General features: G+C 35.8%; 1 protein-coding gene across 2 annotated transcripts in view; it reads right to left on the bottom strand.

Moving 5' to 3' along the window:
* The window catches only part of PTH2R (parathyroid hormone 2 receptor), an 89,652-nt gene that overhangs the window by 31,374 nt on the left and 44,098 nt on the right, over positions 1–14,180 (bottom strand). For both annotated transcript variants that reach the window (XM_005672143.4, XM_084998764.1), the window contains 3 exons: positions 12,448–12,545; positions 8,764–8,953; positions 7,720–7,873 (listed from right to left, as the gene is read on the bottom strand). In XM_005672143.4, the coding sequence (XP_005672200.3) occupies positions 7,720–7,873; positions 8,764–8,953; positions 12,448–12,545 (442 nt within the window). The remainder of the gene's footprint in view (positions 1–7,719; positions 7,874–8,763; positions 8,954–12,447; positions 12,546–14,180) is intronic.

The raw sequence follows: 14,180 nt of genomic DNA, 5'->3' as shown, positions 1-14,180 counted from the left end.
GGCAGCAGTGGTTGGTACATGCAACTTTGCTCTGGCCATGCTGATGGCCACATGCTTTCCAGGAGGAGTGAAGAGGCAACAAGAGGGACTCAGGAAGAGTGGCAGGAAGGCTGAGGTTTTAAAAAATTTGAACTTTCTCATTCTAAAAGTTGAAAGTGTAGAAAGGTGATCCTGCAAGTTACAAAATTAAGAAGGTTTGATTGGGTTAGCCTCTTCTTTTTTGTTGGTATGGGCTCAAGATAGAAGCATTTGCAGGCATCAATAGTTTAGAGAAGCATGAGCATGATGTATTTGTCCTTCATTAATAATAAACACCTGTGAACTTTCAACATCAAACCTATGTACTCCCCAGTAAAGGCAGACTGCTCAGTTCATGCTATACTTGATTAGACTCAGACGTCATAAAAAATCACAAACCCTAACTTGTAGGAACATTGCAATAGAAGATCAAAGGATTTAATGGATATTTTTCATTATGGGGCCTTTCTGAAAGAGATTTTTTTAAAAGGAAAGAGAGATTGTAATGAAAACACTATAGAATCTGGGGAGCACCTTACAAAAGGAGAAAAAAAAAGTTTTAATATAACTCAGAACATTTTTTATTCAATACAATTATTCCTTACTTTTTAAAAACCACATTTAAAATTTTTCACATATCTTTTCTCATAAAAGTGAACATAAAAATAGACTCAGATGAAAAAATTTTCAGAAACAAAAATAAAATGAGATGATACCCCACAAAAGGGAATTTCTTTGGTCTCCTCAGTGATGTAATTGAATTTAACCTCAGCTGCTTATATGGCTATTTAATTTCCTGACTCCACATTCTGATTTTATTTATTATTTATATATAACTCCTTTTTTAAAACAAATCTGCTCAAATTCTATGTTCTAGGAATTTTTGTCAAAATATATCTGCATAATTGTTTAATTTTTAGGTTCAGACTGCATATTCTGTCTTCTTAAAATATCTATCCATCCACCCATCCAAATATACATTAAGCACTTATTAAACACCTATTCCTATGTCAAGAACCATTACAGTCTCAGAAGATTAAAAAACAAATAAACAATATCCCTGTTCTCTTGAAACATATTTTGTCAGGGGGAGGCAAAAGTGGTAACACAACTTCAGTTATCAATTAGCACTACAAAGAAAAAACAAGAATCATATGCTGTAATGGAGAGCATGGCTCCTTCTGACAGAATCAAAAAGGCCTGACTGACATAGATCCCTTTACTATTCTGCTGCCTTGGTTATCTTTGAAAAATGTTCATCTGCCTTTGATCAAAATGTCCACATTTTTCTCATTTTCAGGTGTTTATCTTCTGCTTCCTTTATAATCTCCCAATCAGGCAATGTCCTGAATGGCACTCTATATGCATTGATGAATGGTTCTTGAGCTGGAATTACGTTTTAAACGATAATTTTAACAAATACCTTATATCAGACACCTTGTCTTAATGAAATTGCTTTCCTCATCCTCTCAGAAAATCAAGACTAGCATAGAGACAACCATCGAAGAACAAAGAACAGAAACCATTTGGGGTTCTTAAAGGATTTTTTTTCCTGTTTTTTTTTTTCTTTTTCTTTTTAAGGCCCCACCTGCAGCATATGGAAGTTCCTAGCCTAGGGGTCATATTGGAGCTGCAGCTGCCAGCCTATGCCACAGCCATGGAAACACCAGATACAAACTGCATCTATGACCTATGCCGCAGCTTGCAGCAATGCCAGATCCTTAACCCACTGAGCGAGGCCAGGGATCAAACCCGTATCCTCACACATACTATGTCGGGTTCTTAACCTGCTGAGCCACATTGGGAACTTGTCTTAAAGGATTTTGATTACTATCTTGGTATCACATTATTATAGAATTGAGAACACATAAATATAGGAGGAAATGTTTGAAATTTAAATGTTATTTTAAATTTAAATGTTGTTTTAAGTAAATTTAACACAGACTTGGATGTTACACTAATTTTCCATTTACCTTAAGAACTGAGTTATTTTCCCTACAAAATAAGTGAGTCTGAGGAGGAAGCAATCTCTGGCATAAGAATAAGCAGACTGGGGTTTTGGTGTGGCTTTTGCTATGCTCCTTTATTTATTTATTTTTTTGTCTTTTTGCCTTTTCTAGGGCCACACCCATGGCATATGGAGGTTCCCCGGCCAGGGGTCTAATCAGAGCTGTAGCCACCGGCCTCCACCACAGCCACAGCAACAGGTGTAACTCTGTGACCTACACCACAGCTCACAGCAACACCGGATCCTTAACCCACCCAGTGAGGCTAGGGATCAAACCATCAACCTCATGGTTTCTAGTCTGATCCATTAACCACTGAGCCACAATAGGAACTCCCCATGCTCCTTTAAAATGAAGGTGTTGACTAATTATAGTCAAAATTTTTTTAGCAATTAAACTCTCTCTTCAAATAAAAACTTATGTGGCAGCCCACTGCACAACCCAGAGATGCCTCAAAGCCAAAGTGGGGAAAAAGGTCTTGCCATGTTGGTCCATACAGTTTTATCTTGTTTTAGAAACTTCAGAGGCTTCATATAACCCAACCTCAGCCTTACCCTCCTCCTGCAATGCTACTGTAGCCTTGTATAAAGTCATAGCTTGATCATAAAGCGTAGAGCTAACCCTAAAAATCAGAAGTCCATCATGACATGGGGATTCCCAGATTTGCTAAGACATACCATGTGCTACTAAGCAGAAACCTTGATTCCCCTGGGAGTCCAGTCTGGTGACTGCTCAGACATAATGCTCCAAGCTCTGTCTCCTCTTCCCTCCCTACTCACTGCAGGATGCTAGAATCCAGTATTCATCACTTGCTGATTCATTCTTTAAGGAACCTAAAAATTTGTTTATATGATTTTGACAGAATTGTTCTCAACTCACATAGGACTCTCAAGCCAATACTGAATGAGAACCTCTGTCCACGAGGAAAATTGAAGAGCTTTTGAAAGTGTTGCATTATTACAAAGGTGAGTGTCTATTTATGAAAGATCTGTCTCCTCCTGGGGTAGAAATACTATGGGAAATAAATAAATCTTAAAAAAAAATCTAATTCATAGTCTAAAAACGGTTCTAGAAGCATGAGAGAGGGCCTCAGTTAAAATCAAGGAGAAGACTACTAAGGACTAGTTTTGCCCTCCCTCCCAGCACCCTTGTTTCCAGCACCAGAGATCCCAATGTGTGCTGATATTGCTATATTTTTAACGTTGTCAATCTGTCGGTTCAAACATGTTGTACACAGTGTTCGTGGCCTTGGCTGATGTGAAGCTGTTCTGTAAGGTTTGCTTATCAACTAATTTGACTTAGCAAATTGTGCGGTACTTTGTGCATTCTGGATTTTAAAAGTTTTTTTATTACCGCTATGTCTAATTTATCACTGTATGAGTGAAAACTAAGATTTCATGTAGTTTTTATGTTGTAATATATCTTCAAATAAATCTCTCCTATAAATAAAATTTAAAAAGGCATCATGAAAGAGGAAAAACCTAAAACAGAAGAGCCTATAATGGAAAAGAAAACATGTTTACTGAATTAAATATGGCCAGCGGGCAGAAACCAGAAAATCACATTGATGGAGAGGAGATAGAATCTTGAAACCAAGTGAATCCACAGAGATAAGTCTACAAAACTATTACAAATGAATATCTAAATCGGAGTATAATTTATTGTCTTTTAAACAGATAATAATCCAGGAGTTCCTGTCATGGCTCGGCAGTTAACAAACCCGACTAGCATCCAGGAGGATGCGGGTTCGATCCCTGGCCTTGCTCAGTGGGTTAAGGATCCAGCATTGCTGTGAGCTGTGGTGTAGGCCACACACATGGCATACATCCTGCGTTGCTGTGGCCCTAGCATAGGCCAGCGGCTTCAGCTCTGACTGGAACTCTAGCCTCGGAACCTCCATGGGCTGCAGGTGTGGCCCTAAAAAGATGAAAAATAAATAAATAAATAATCCATATACTATTTAATGATAAGGAGTAAAATCCCAAATTATATCTTAAAAGACTGAAATAAGAACCAAGTTCTAGGGTCAAAATATATGTTTTTTATAGACTCTGTTAAATATAATTTTGCCTTAGGATAACTTTAAGGTAGAATTAATAATGATATTAAATCATAGTGGAAAGGAGAAATGTTTTTCTAGATTTTTAAATTTTGCTTAAAGCAAACATCAAGATTTTTAACTGTGTAAAGGTGTTATATTGACTATCATGAACAATTTTATGAAGAACAGATTTTATAAATTAAATATTTTGAAAATAATACATATGATCAGAATAGGCCTACAAAAAAATAAAATACCCTAAAGGGTCCAGACTGCATGCTCCTTGTGTGCTAGAACTTTAATACATATCATGTATTTCAATTACATTTACTGCCAAGTGGATGATCAAAAAAATGTTCGCTAGATTGAGATTTTATACTGAATAATAAAATTGGAAATGTGGTATCTTCTGATTATTTCCAGATAATACAAAATATGAAAATATTCTACATGAAGCCTTGGCAACAGGATCACAGCTATATGGTATCACCAGGAAAGATGTCTTTTTTTTTTTTTTTTTTTTTTTTTTGTCTTTTTGTCTTTTTGCCATTTCTTGGGCCGCTCCTGCGGCATATGGAGGTTCCCAGGCTAGGGGTCTAATTGAAGCTGTAGCTGCCAGCCTACGCCAGAGCCACAGCAACGTGGGCTCCAAGCCGCGTCTGTGACCTACACCACAGCTCACGGCAACGCCAGATCCTTAACCCACTGAGCAAGGCCAGGGATCAAACCCACAACCTCATCATTCCTAGTCGGATTCATTAACCACTGAGCCATGATGGGAACTCCAGGAAAGATACTTTTATATGATAATACGTACATTCCGGCATTTCATCTGACAGGTGAAAATTAAGAACGGCTGTTGATACAGAAGTAAATTATCACATTCAATAAGAATGAGAAAGCAAGACTGACATCTTTTTTTCCTACTACGTTGGACATTATACCCCTAGTACTTATTTATCTTACAACTGGAAGTTTGTACCTTTTGACTGACACTTTTTAAATACAGAATTTTTAAAATGTGTAGCTGAAACCAAGAGTAAAGTGCCTTATGTATGAGAAAATTGAGGCAGGGATAGAAAATATTAAGGTTATAGTTGGCTGAAAGAAAAGAAACCTAGCCATCATTAGAATTTGCCTTTACTCCTTTATACATCTTGTTTTGTGATGCAGATGTACAAAACGGTCATTTAAAATATCTGCTTGCAATTTACTAAGGCAGATATGGCAAATGTTCCTCCTGAGATTATAATTTCTTCCCTGCCCACTTCTTTTTAAGAATCAGAAAAAGCAATGTAAATAATGTAACTCCACACATCACTGCAATGTGAGTAATGAAGTACTGAGTATTTATCAACCTAGAGAAGGCTAATTGGGTCCAAATGAACAACAAAGGAATCCAAGCAACTTCTCTTCTCTAATGAAGCCAATAAATCACCAGGTTCACTATGGATTATTCTAGCAAAGGATTTTGCAAAGCAGCTGTTTTGATCATTATTTTTCTTATGGAAATTTGGAAAAAATGAGTCTGAAATAAAAATGATATTTTAAAATCAGGCTCTCAGTGTTGAGATAAGAGAATAATAGTCTATTAATCAAATAGACTTGGATATTTATTTCATTAAATAGTAATTGTGTTTTAGTAGCAGGGAGATATTCTTTGAAATATATTACCATTTTTTAATTATATATGCCCTAGCCTAGATTATTTTTTAATGGAGATGTTGTATAGCTGTAGAGCCCTAACTCTGTATAAAGATTGATTGTTAGTGTTTTAAATTAAGATTGCATGCAGAGTTCCCTTCATGGCTCAGTGGAAACGAATCCGACTATCCATGTATCCATGAGGATGCAGATTTGATCCCAGGCCTTGCTCAGTGGGTCGGGGATCTGATATTGCTGTGAGCTGTGGTGTAGGTCACAGACACAGCTCAGACCCCACACTGCTGTGGCTACGGTGTAGGCCAGCAGCCAGCAGCTGTAGCTCTGATCCAACCCATGGCTTGGAAACTTCCATATGCTGCAGGTGCGGCCCTGAAAAACAAACAAACAAACACAAAAGATTGTATGCAAGATGCTTTCTTAGAGTGAACTTCCATGTAAATTCTACTTGCTTTCATGCATGTTCCTAAACCATTTGATAAAATGAAGATTTCAAGAAGCAAAGCTTATCTACTCTAGCTGTCGTTCCTACATCTACTGTCATCATTCCTTTGCCAAAATTTTTACGGACAAATTAATACAAGTTGTAAAGGAAGGTGAGAACCTCATACTTGCACAGATGCTCCCTGGAACTCTAATTTTTTAACTATCTTTTTCATAGAAAGATTTGAGAACCGGTTTCCCGGGTTTCAATAATGCAAACTCCTGACTTGAAGGAGTGACAGAGTGCTCGAGCCCAAATAAGAGTTGATGGGGAATCAAACCAATACGTAAAGAAAGAAAAACAAGTTTATCACTGGTGTGACCAGTGTCACACTAGACACCCAAAGGATAAAACAGAACTCAGACAAATTCCCTGTTGAATTTTCTACCAACTTGTGGTCATTATGAGGGTACACAGAAATAATTTTGATTGGGAGACCACCAAACAGTTGAGAAAATTTCCAAAGAACCCTAAAAAATAAAGTATTTTTTTTTATTTTAGTAACTGCTGGTCAAAGATAAGGGAGAGCCCTAAAACAAACAAACTGCCTTCAGAAATAAAATAGTATTCACAAAATTTAGTGTTTCATAACAAAGTGTTACAGTCAACTGACCCTTTGTCTTCTTAAAGGTCATTAACCAACAGGAAGTTCAATATTCCATACTTCACATTTTCAAATGTTAAAATAATGTTAAGGCAAAATAGGCAAAGAAATATTTTGAAGGGGAAAAAAAACTTCAAATTTAATCCGGAGCCACTTAGTTCATTTTTTTTCCTGTGCTAAACACCTCATAAGTTAGATATTAAAATAGCAATTGTTAATCCTTCTTAATTTTAACCATATATGAGTTTTAATTTCTCTCACATTATAACAAATAAACAACATCCTTTCTCCACATCACTTTGAGTTACTGCCTAGTTACTGACAAGGCATTTTGGGAATGTGAGATGAATATCCTTTTTTTAATTATTTATGCCAAAAGTAATTTGAATTATTTCCTTCCAAAAGACATGGTAAATCTACATAATTAGTTTGTAATTCATATCATTAAATGCAGTCAAGATGGTCTCATAAATCCCTTTCTGGGATTTTCATCATATGACCTAGAATTACCAATCAAAGATGCATCATTATAGCTTAGAAATTCGAAACTCAAAATTTTCAGGATGAAATTATTGTTAAATCAGGACATTGACATAAGACATGAGTACAGCAGTTCTAAATGCATGGCTAACAAGGTATTTCCCCCAAAAAAATCTTCTCAAGATTCTGGCCTTAGAACACTAACCCTAAGTTTAACATGAAAAGTTTGTGACCACTGGGAGGATTATAGACTTGATCTTAATAATTTTTCTCAATAAACAGTTAAAGAGAAAGGAAGGCTAAAGATAGGATGGAGAGGGATCATTTCAGGGAAATGGCTGAAAGGATGCTAATGACAGGCAAGACAGAAAACCCCTAAATTCCATACTCTAGTTGAAAAGGAAAGGAGAGAGAAATGCCTTACCCCAGCCTATCAAGGTGAAGCCCCACAGGTACTTGGTGTCCGAAAAGAAGGCGACAAAGATTAAACTATGCAGATAGAGACCTTCCACCAAGATCCAATAGTAGTTTGTAGCCAAGAAGTAAATAAACATCACAACAGCAATCTTGCACCCAATCTGTTACAAATAAACCAACATTGCACTATATTAGAACTCCTAATTGCACTGGATGTCAACATTAGACCACTAAAAAGCAGTTCTTCCATTTCGTTTTTGTAATCTACTAGCTCTTGTACATAGGAAGGTCAAGATTTTTGAAAGAGACAAAACAAAGTTATTTTAACATAGCATTTCTAAGACTGCTGGTTTGATTCTAATTTTAAAATAGGACTTTTTTTCCTTTAGAAGTTATAAGAAATTATTTTTATGCTTATAAAAATAATACTTGATCATCAGAAAATATTAGGAAAGTACAGAAAAGCAAAAAGAAATACTATCCATCATTCTACCATGAGTTTATTTTATTCTGGCCTTTTTCATGTCCTAAAAGTTAATGGCTTAAAACAACCATTTTAAATGTTTTATGATCTATGGATTGGCTAGTTGGTTCTGTAATCTGGTTGAAGCTCAGCTAATCCTGCCTAGGCTAGGCTCACTCATAGAGGTCTACCCTCAAGTGGCACACCGTCACACCCCCTTCATTCAACAAAGGCAATCCAGAATCAGACAGTAGACATGCCAATGAATTACAAAGCATAGATACTAACAGCATTAATTCACAACATCAAGACAATCTACTCGACCTAATTTCCAAATTCATTGCTTCAATGGTGATACCACTTCTAATTAACCAAATTATTGGGTGATTCTACTTACTAAATACCATGAGGACATTTAAGAGCAAATCAAGTTCCATGGAAATCTTACATGAGAACAAGCCTCAGAATCTACAGTAAAAGAACTAAATGCCATGGATTTTTTAACTCCAGGCTTCTGGTTTTGCAGGTGGGCTTTCTTACTGTTCAAAGTGGTGAACCATGACAACAGCTCAAGGTGAAAACACTTACATATTGTGATTTGTCCACAGAAGGCAGTTCTATGGAACTTTGTAGGTTGCCTTGCATTATCAGGGACTGCAGCTCCTTTACTCCTATGTGAGCATGGACCACTTTGTCCTTGACAAAGATGCTCGCAGCTCTCAGCATGAAAGACACAAATAAGTGCATGTGGATATAGTTCCTAGTACAATGCAATCGTCTATGGAGAGAAAATATTCAGTATTTAGATTTGAATAAAATTAGAAATGGAAAAAGAAAATACGTAAATGAACCAAAACTCCTCCCCCAAAAGAAGGAATAGAATAAACCTGAACAAAGACAGAAACAACTGGGGTCCAAAACTAAAATGTAAGTTTTTGAGGCTTAATTTCAAATTTATCCTGATCTGCTACCATATTTATCCAGCTTATGCAGCGTTAAATATTAGGCGACATTACACTATAGCATTACATTACAACATAGACTGAAGTAATAAATCATTAATGGAGAACCACCTTGAACAGGGTTAAGTCTTATAAAATTGAAATGTTCACATATTCTATACATTCTCTGTAAGAAAAAGTAAGATATTTTAACAGTGTTGCACAGTTTTATTTCCTAGGAATGTTAGAAAACAAGCTTCCTGTAATGTAAAATGCTTGGAAATTATAAAAGGGTCTTAGAAACAAATTAGGTCAGTAACATACTTGGGAGTATATTATAGCACCACTAACTAGTACAGAAAACTAACTCCAAAAAAAATAGTTTTTTAAGTTTGATCCATAAAAAAGCTCTAGGAAAAGGGATGTATAATCTGGTCAAAAGGCAGAGCTCTACTATTGCCTGATTGTGAGAAAGCACAGCTTTCCTGTACAATGAACACACATTACTGCTTCTCTTCCAGAAAAGATGAAATACTCAAGTGTAAAGGAGTAAGAAATGTTTTCATCAAAAAAAAATGTTTTAACCCAATAATATATTTTTTATTTCATATTATAGAAAGAATCCACTGTTAAATACTTTGATAAACTATTATGTAAACTGAAGAATTATGACCTAGTCATTTGTACCCTCCCTGAAATTTCATGTAGCTTTACTCTTATAAGTATTTATTATTCTAAACAACCACAGCTAAGTTTCCTGTAATGGAATGAACTCTGGATCAGAGTCAGAGATGAAGGTTCTATTTCCAGCTGGACCACCTATGGACCTTGTGACTGTGGACACTGCGCTTCAGTTTCTTGTCTTTCAAATAAGATATAACTGCCAAACCAAATACATGAGGCTATTTTGAGGAACCCCTCTACAACCCCACAAATGTGATCATGTCATGCTTCTACCTAAAAACTTCCCTGTACAGTACCATAGAAGACAAAATTCAAAGTCTTTGACAAGAGCCTGCAAAATCTATTGCCACAAAATCTAGTTTCTCTCTGGCCATTTCTACATGGCCCCTCCTCCCTGTGCATCAAATGTTGCATTCTTCTGTATGGGAAACTTCTGTATTCCTTGAGTATGTTTTGCTGCTTTGTGCCTCTGACCTTTGCACGTTCTGTTCCCATCATCTGGAATGTGCTGAATTCCTTCTCATCATTAAAATCAGCTCACATATCAGTTGTATTGAGAAATCTCCTTCCCTTGTCAGTTTTGGACTAGTCCATAAGTATTCCCAAAGCTATTTATGAGACCTGCATTACAATAATAACAATATTTTATTTGATAATCACTTCATGTGTCAATGTCTCCCAATGACGTATACACTAATTTTCTGGTCTGCAGCATATCTTAACTTGGCCTCTGCCATTGCCAAAAAGGGTCTATCACATGGTAGAGAAAAATGCTTGTTGAAAAAATGGACCCTAAATCAATAAAGCAAAAGCTTTGGAAATATAAACTACACCACTATACCACTATTAACTGGGCAACTGTGTTAAAAGAAGTAGTTGGAATATTATAACTAGTCATTTATTTATTAATTCAACAAATATTTATTGATCACTAGGACATATTAAGTACACTGCAGCTACCAAGAGTAAATAGTAAAAAAAATAAATAAATGCCTACTCTCGTGTGGCTTTACATTCTAGAGGGAGAGACAAAAATATAAAAAGATAAATAAATAAAACATCATATAATACATTAGATAGAAATACATCAAAGGAGAAAAACAAACCAGGAAATAGGTGTGAGAAGTTTCAAGGAAGACTGTAAAATAATAGAAATGTCAAAAAATACATAAAAGATAATATATATAATGTAAAACCTTTCTTAGTTGTAGTTTCTGTTAATTTCTAAAACCTCTATTTCAGTTTCCTAATGTATCATCTAACCTCACTCCTTTTCCCACACGTAATTTAGCACTAAATTTTATAAATTGTACAATCTCAGTATACCTTGAAACTGTGCATTTCTACCCAATCCCCAAGGCCACTGCCCTAGGCCAGGCCACAATCTTCTTGTCCTGACGACTCTACCAGCATCTGCCAAATGGGCTTCACCACCTCACACTCCACCTTACCATGCAAGTTATGTTTCATGTCTCATCTGCTTAACTCCTTCATGGCTCCTTATTGGCTCCTCGGATGAAGGGCAGATTCCATACACAGATCTCAACATAGTCTCAACCCCGCTCACCTCTCTAACCTCAGTGCACGCCACTTGCCTACACCAAAATTCTAAATTCTCAAATATTCTGCACTTTTTCCTGATTTAAACTTAGGTTTTTGGAGTTCCCATTGTGGCTCAGTGGAAATGTACCCAACTAATGTCCATGAGGTTGCAGGTTCAATCCCTGGCCCCACTCAGTAAATTAAGGATCTGGTGTTGCTATGAGCTGTGGTGTAGGCCAGCAGCTGTAGCTCCAATTCGACCCCCAGCCTGGGAACTTCCATATGCTATGGGTATGGCCCTAAAAAGAAAAAAAAAAAAACTTAGGTTTGAAACTCTCTCCCCAGTCTCCTCTTTTGACTAAATGTTATGTATACTTATGTATCAATTGAGATTTCAGTCATTTAGGAGGTCTTCCTTCTTGTGCCTCCTCTGACCTCCCAAATCACTATAAACCACCTGAATCACAGCACTTTTCAAATAGTAAACTAATTATTTTCTAGGCTCCTTGGGTTACAAACCAACTTCAAGCATCATCCTATGAAACATTGTTCAGTTTCATCTCTATATTGGTGATCAGAATTCTGTGTTGATTTAGATTAAGTTGAACTGGACAAAAGTTTAAGTGGGTAAAAAAAAGCCACACCAAAAGCAATACTACTTCTTTATCTATGATGTCAAATCATTTAGAGATACTTAAAATGAATAGAAATTCATTTTAGGAGCCCAGTGGCACCAAAATCATTTGGGAAAAAGTGAAATAAGTTTTAACATGATGAGTGAAAATTTTTGTGACTCATTTGACTATTCTCTGCCTCAATTTGCAAACAAAACATACTGCAATGCAGATCTATCAGCTTAATTGTTTCATACTGCTTTGATGCTTTAAATTTTTAAACAAAAAAAAAAAAAAAAAAACAAGGAAAAACCTTGAATGGCTCATGCAAAATAAATTGTCAAAGTCAAAGAAAATAAAACTAGGCTGAATTCAAAAAACTATTTGTTTGGGCAAAATAACTAGAGGCACAGATTACGTGCTGTCTGTCCCTTCAATGGAAAGGAAAGGGAACTGCCCCTTCACGGAGAAAGTGATGGGACATCACTCACCGGAAGTAACCAATGATGAGAATAGCCACAGCCAGGGATCCAAAGGAGATGGAGTAGCCAATAGTGTACATGATGTAGAGGCGTTCAAAGAATTCTTGCTGAAGGGCAACAGATTTAATCAGAAAAGCACCTCTGAACAAATATTTTGATATAGATAAACTGAAAAATTGTGCTTTTAACCTCTCAAAAGAAAGGCAATGTGCTGCCACCTTCATATAATATAGATTATTTTCTGGCCTTACTTTTTTATTCCCTAAATTCAAGTCAGAGTTAAAGACATAATTAAAATATTTGGCAATTCTTATTGTGTAAGTGGGGCCAAATTAAATGCTGCGAAATTTACTTCATATATTTTTGCAGTGTTAATTTGAACTAATTGGAATTGTCTATCTAACATGGGACATTTGGAGTAAATAAAACACATATTACAGGACCATTTTAAGAGAAATGTGGTTTAAAAAAAAGGAGAAGAACATGTCACTTTTGGAATTTTATTTCAAGTTCTAGCTTTTTTTAATTGAGCTGGAGTTTACATGAAACAAAATGTACAGATTTTCAATGAGCAGTTTGATGGGTTTTGAAAAACTGAGTTCACTGTGCTGCTTGCCAGTCAAAAACCCACCCACCATCCACCCCCAGGTAACTATTGTTCCAATTTCTGTCACACAGGTTGCCTTTATCTCTTCACATACTTCATATACTTGACTATTCTTAGACTTCTTAGAATTATATAGTGTATACTCTTTTGTCAACATACTGTTTTGATATCCACTGATATTGTTGCTTGAATCAACCATTCATTCCTTTTCTTTTTTTATTTTAAAAATAACTATAGACTCAAAAGAAGTGGGAAAGATAGTAAGAAAGGTCCCATGTACCCTGCACCCAGTATCTCCCAATGCTTTCATCTCACATAATTACACTAAAACATCAAACCAGGAATTTGGCATTGGTGCAATTCTTGTGTTTGTAGTTCTATGTCATCTTATCACAAATGTAAACCTTTGTAACCACCTCTGCAATCAAGATACAGAACTACTACATCACCATGAAGATCTTCCTTGTGCCATTCCCTTACAGTCATACCCACGCTGTTCTTCCCCAACACCCCTGTCTCCAGCCAACCACTGAATCTGTTTTCAATCTCCATCATTTTGTCATTTCATAAATGTTATAGAAATAGAATCACACAGAACATGATCTTTGAGATCAGCTTTTTTCGCTCAGAGTAATAACCTCAAGATCCATCGAGTTGCTGCACACACCAGGTTTGTTCTTTTTTAGTGCTGCAAAGTACTACATGGTATGTATTTAACCTCCACGTATCATATATATTTGAACTGTTTCAAGCTTTGTAGATAACATACAGTTGGGTCACATTTTTTATAGACTCAATCTCTATTAATTGGTATACTTAGATAATTTGTTTTTAATATAATATTGATATGTTAAGGCTAAGTCCATCATTTTATTTTATTTTTTTATTTTCTGTTGTTTCATTTCTCTGTTTTACTTTTCCTGCCATCCCTTTTTCACAGAATTCCATTTGGATGCATATTTTTGTATGCTACTTTTGGTGGTGGCTCTAGGTAATATATAGTTTAATGTGGATGATTTGATCATTGAATTTTCACCCTTCTTCTTTTCAAACTAAGTATTGAAAGTTATAAATTTTTCTCTATATTCTGCTTTCACTGTTTCCCACAATTTTTTATATGTATTGAGCTTTCCTA

This window comes from Sus scrofa, chromosome 15 (assembly GCF_054392235.1).
Source record: "Sus scrofa isolate SSC_HxYL_T2T_F1_AM1 chromosome 15, Sscrofa_HxYL_maternal_Yorkshire_Landrace_v2.0, whole genome shotgun sequence".
Classification (NCBI taxonomy): domain Eukaryota; kingdom Metazoa; phylum Chordata; class Mammalia; order Artiodactyla; family Suidae; genus Sus; species Sus scrofa.
This window is presented reverse-complemented; position numbering and strand designations above follow the sequence as displayed.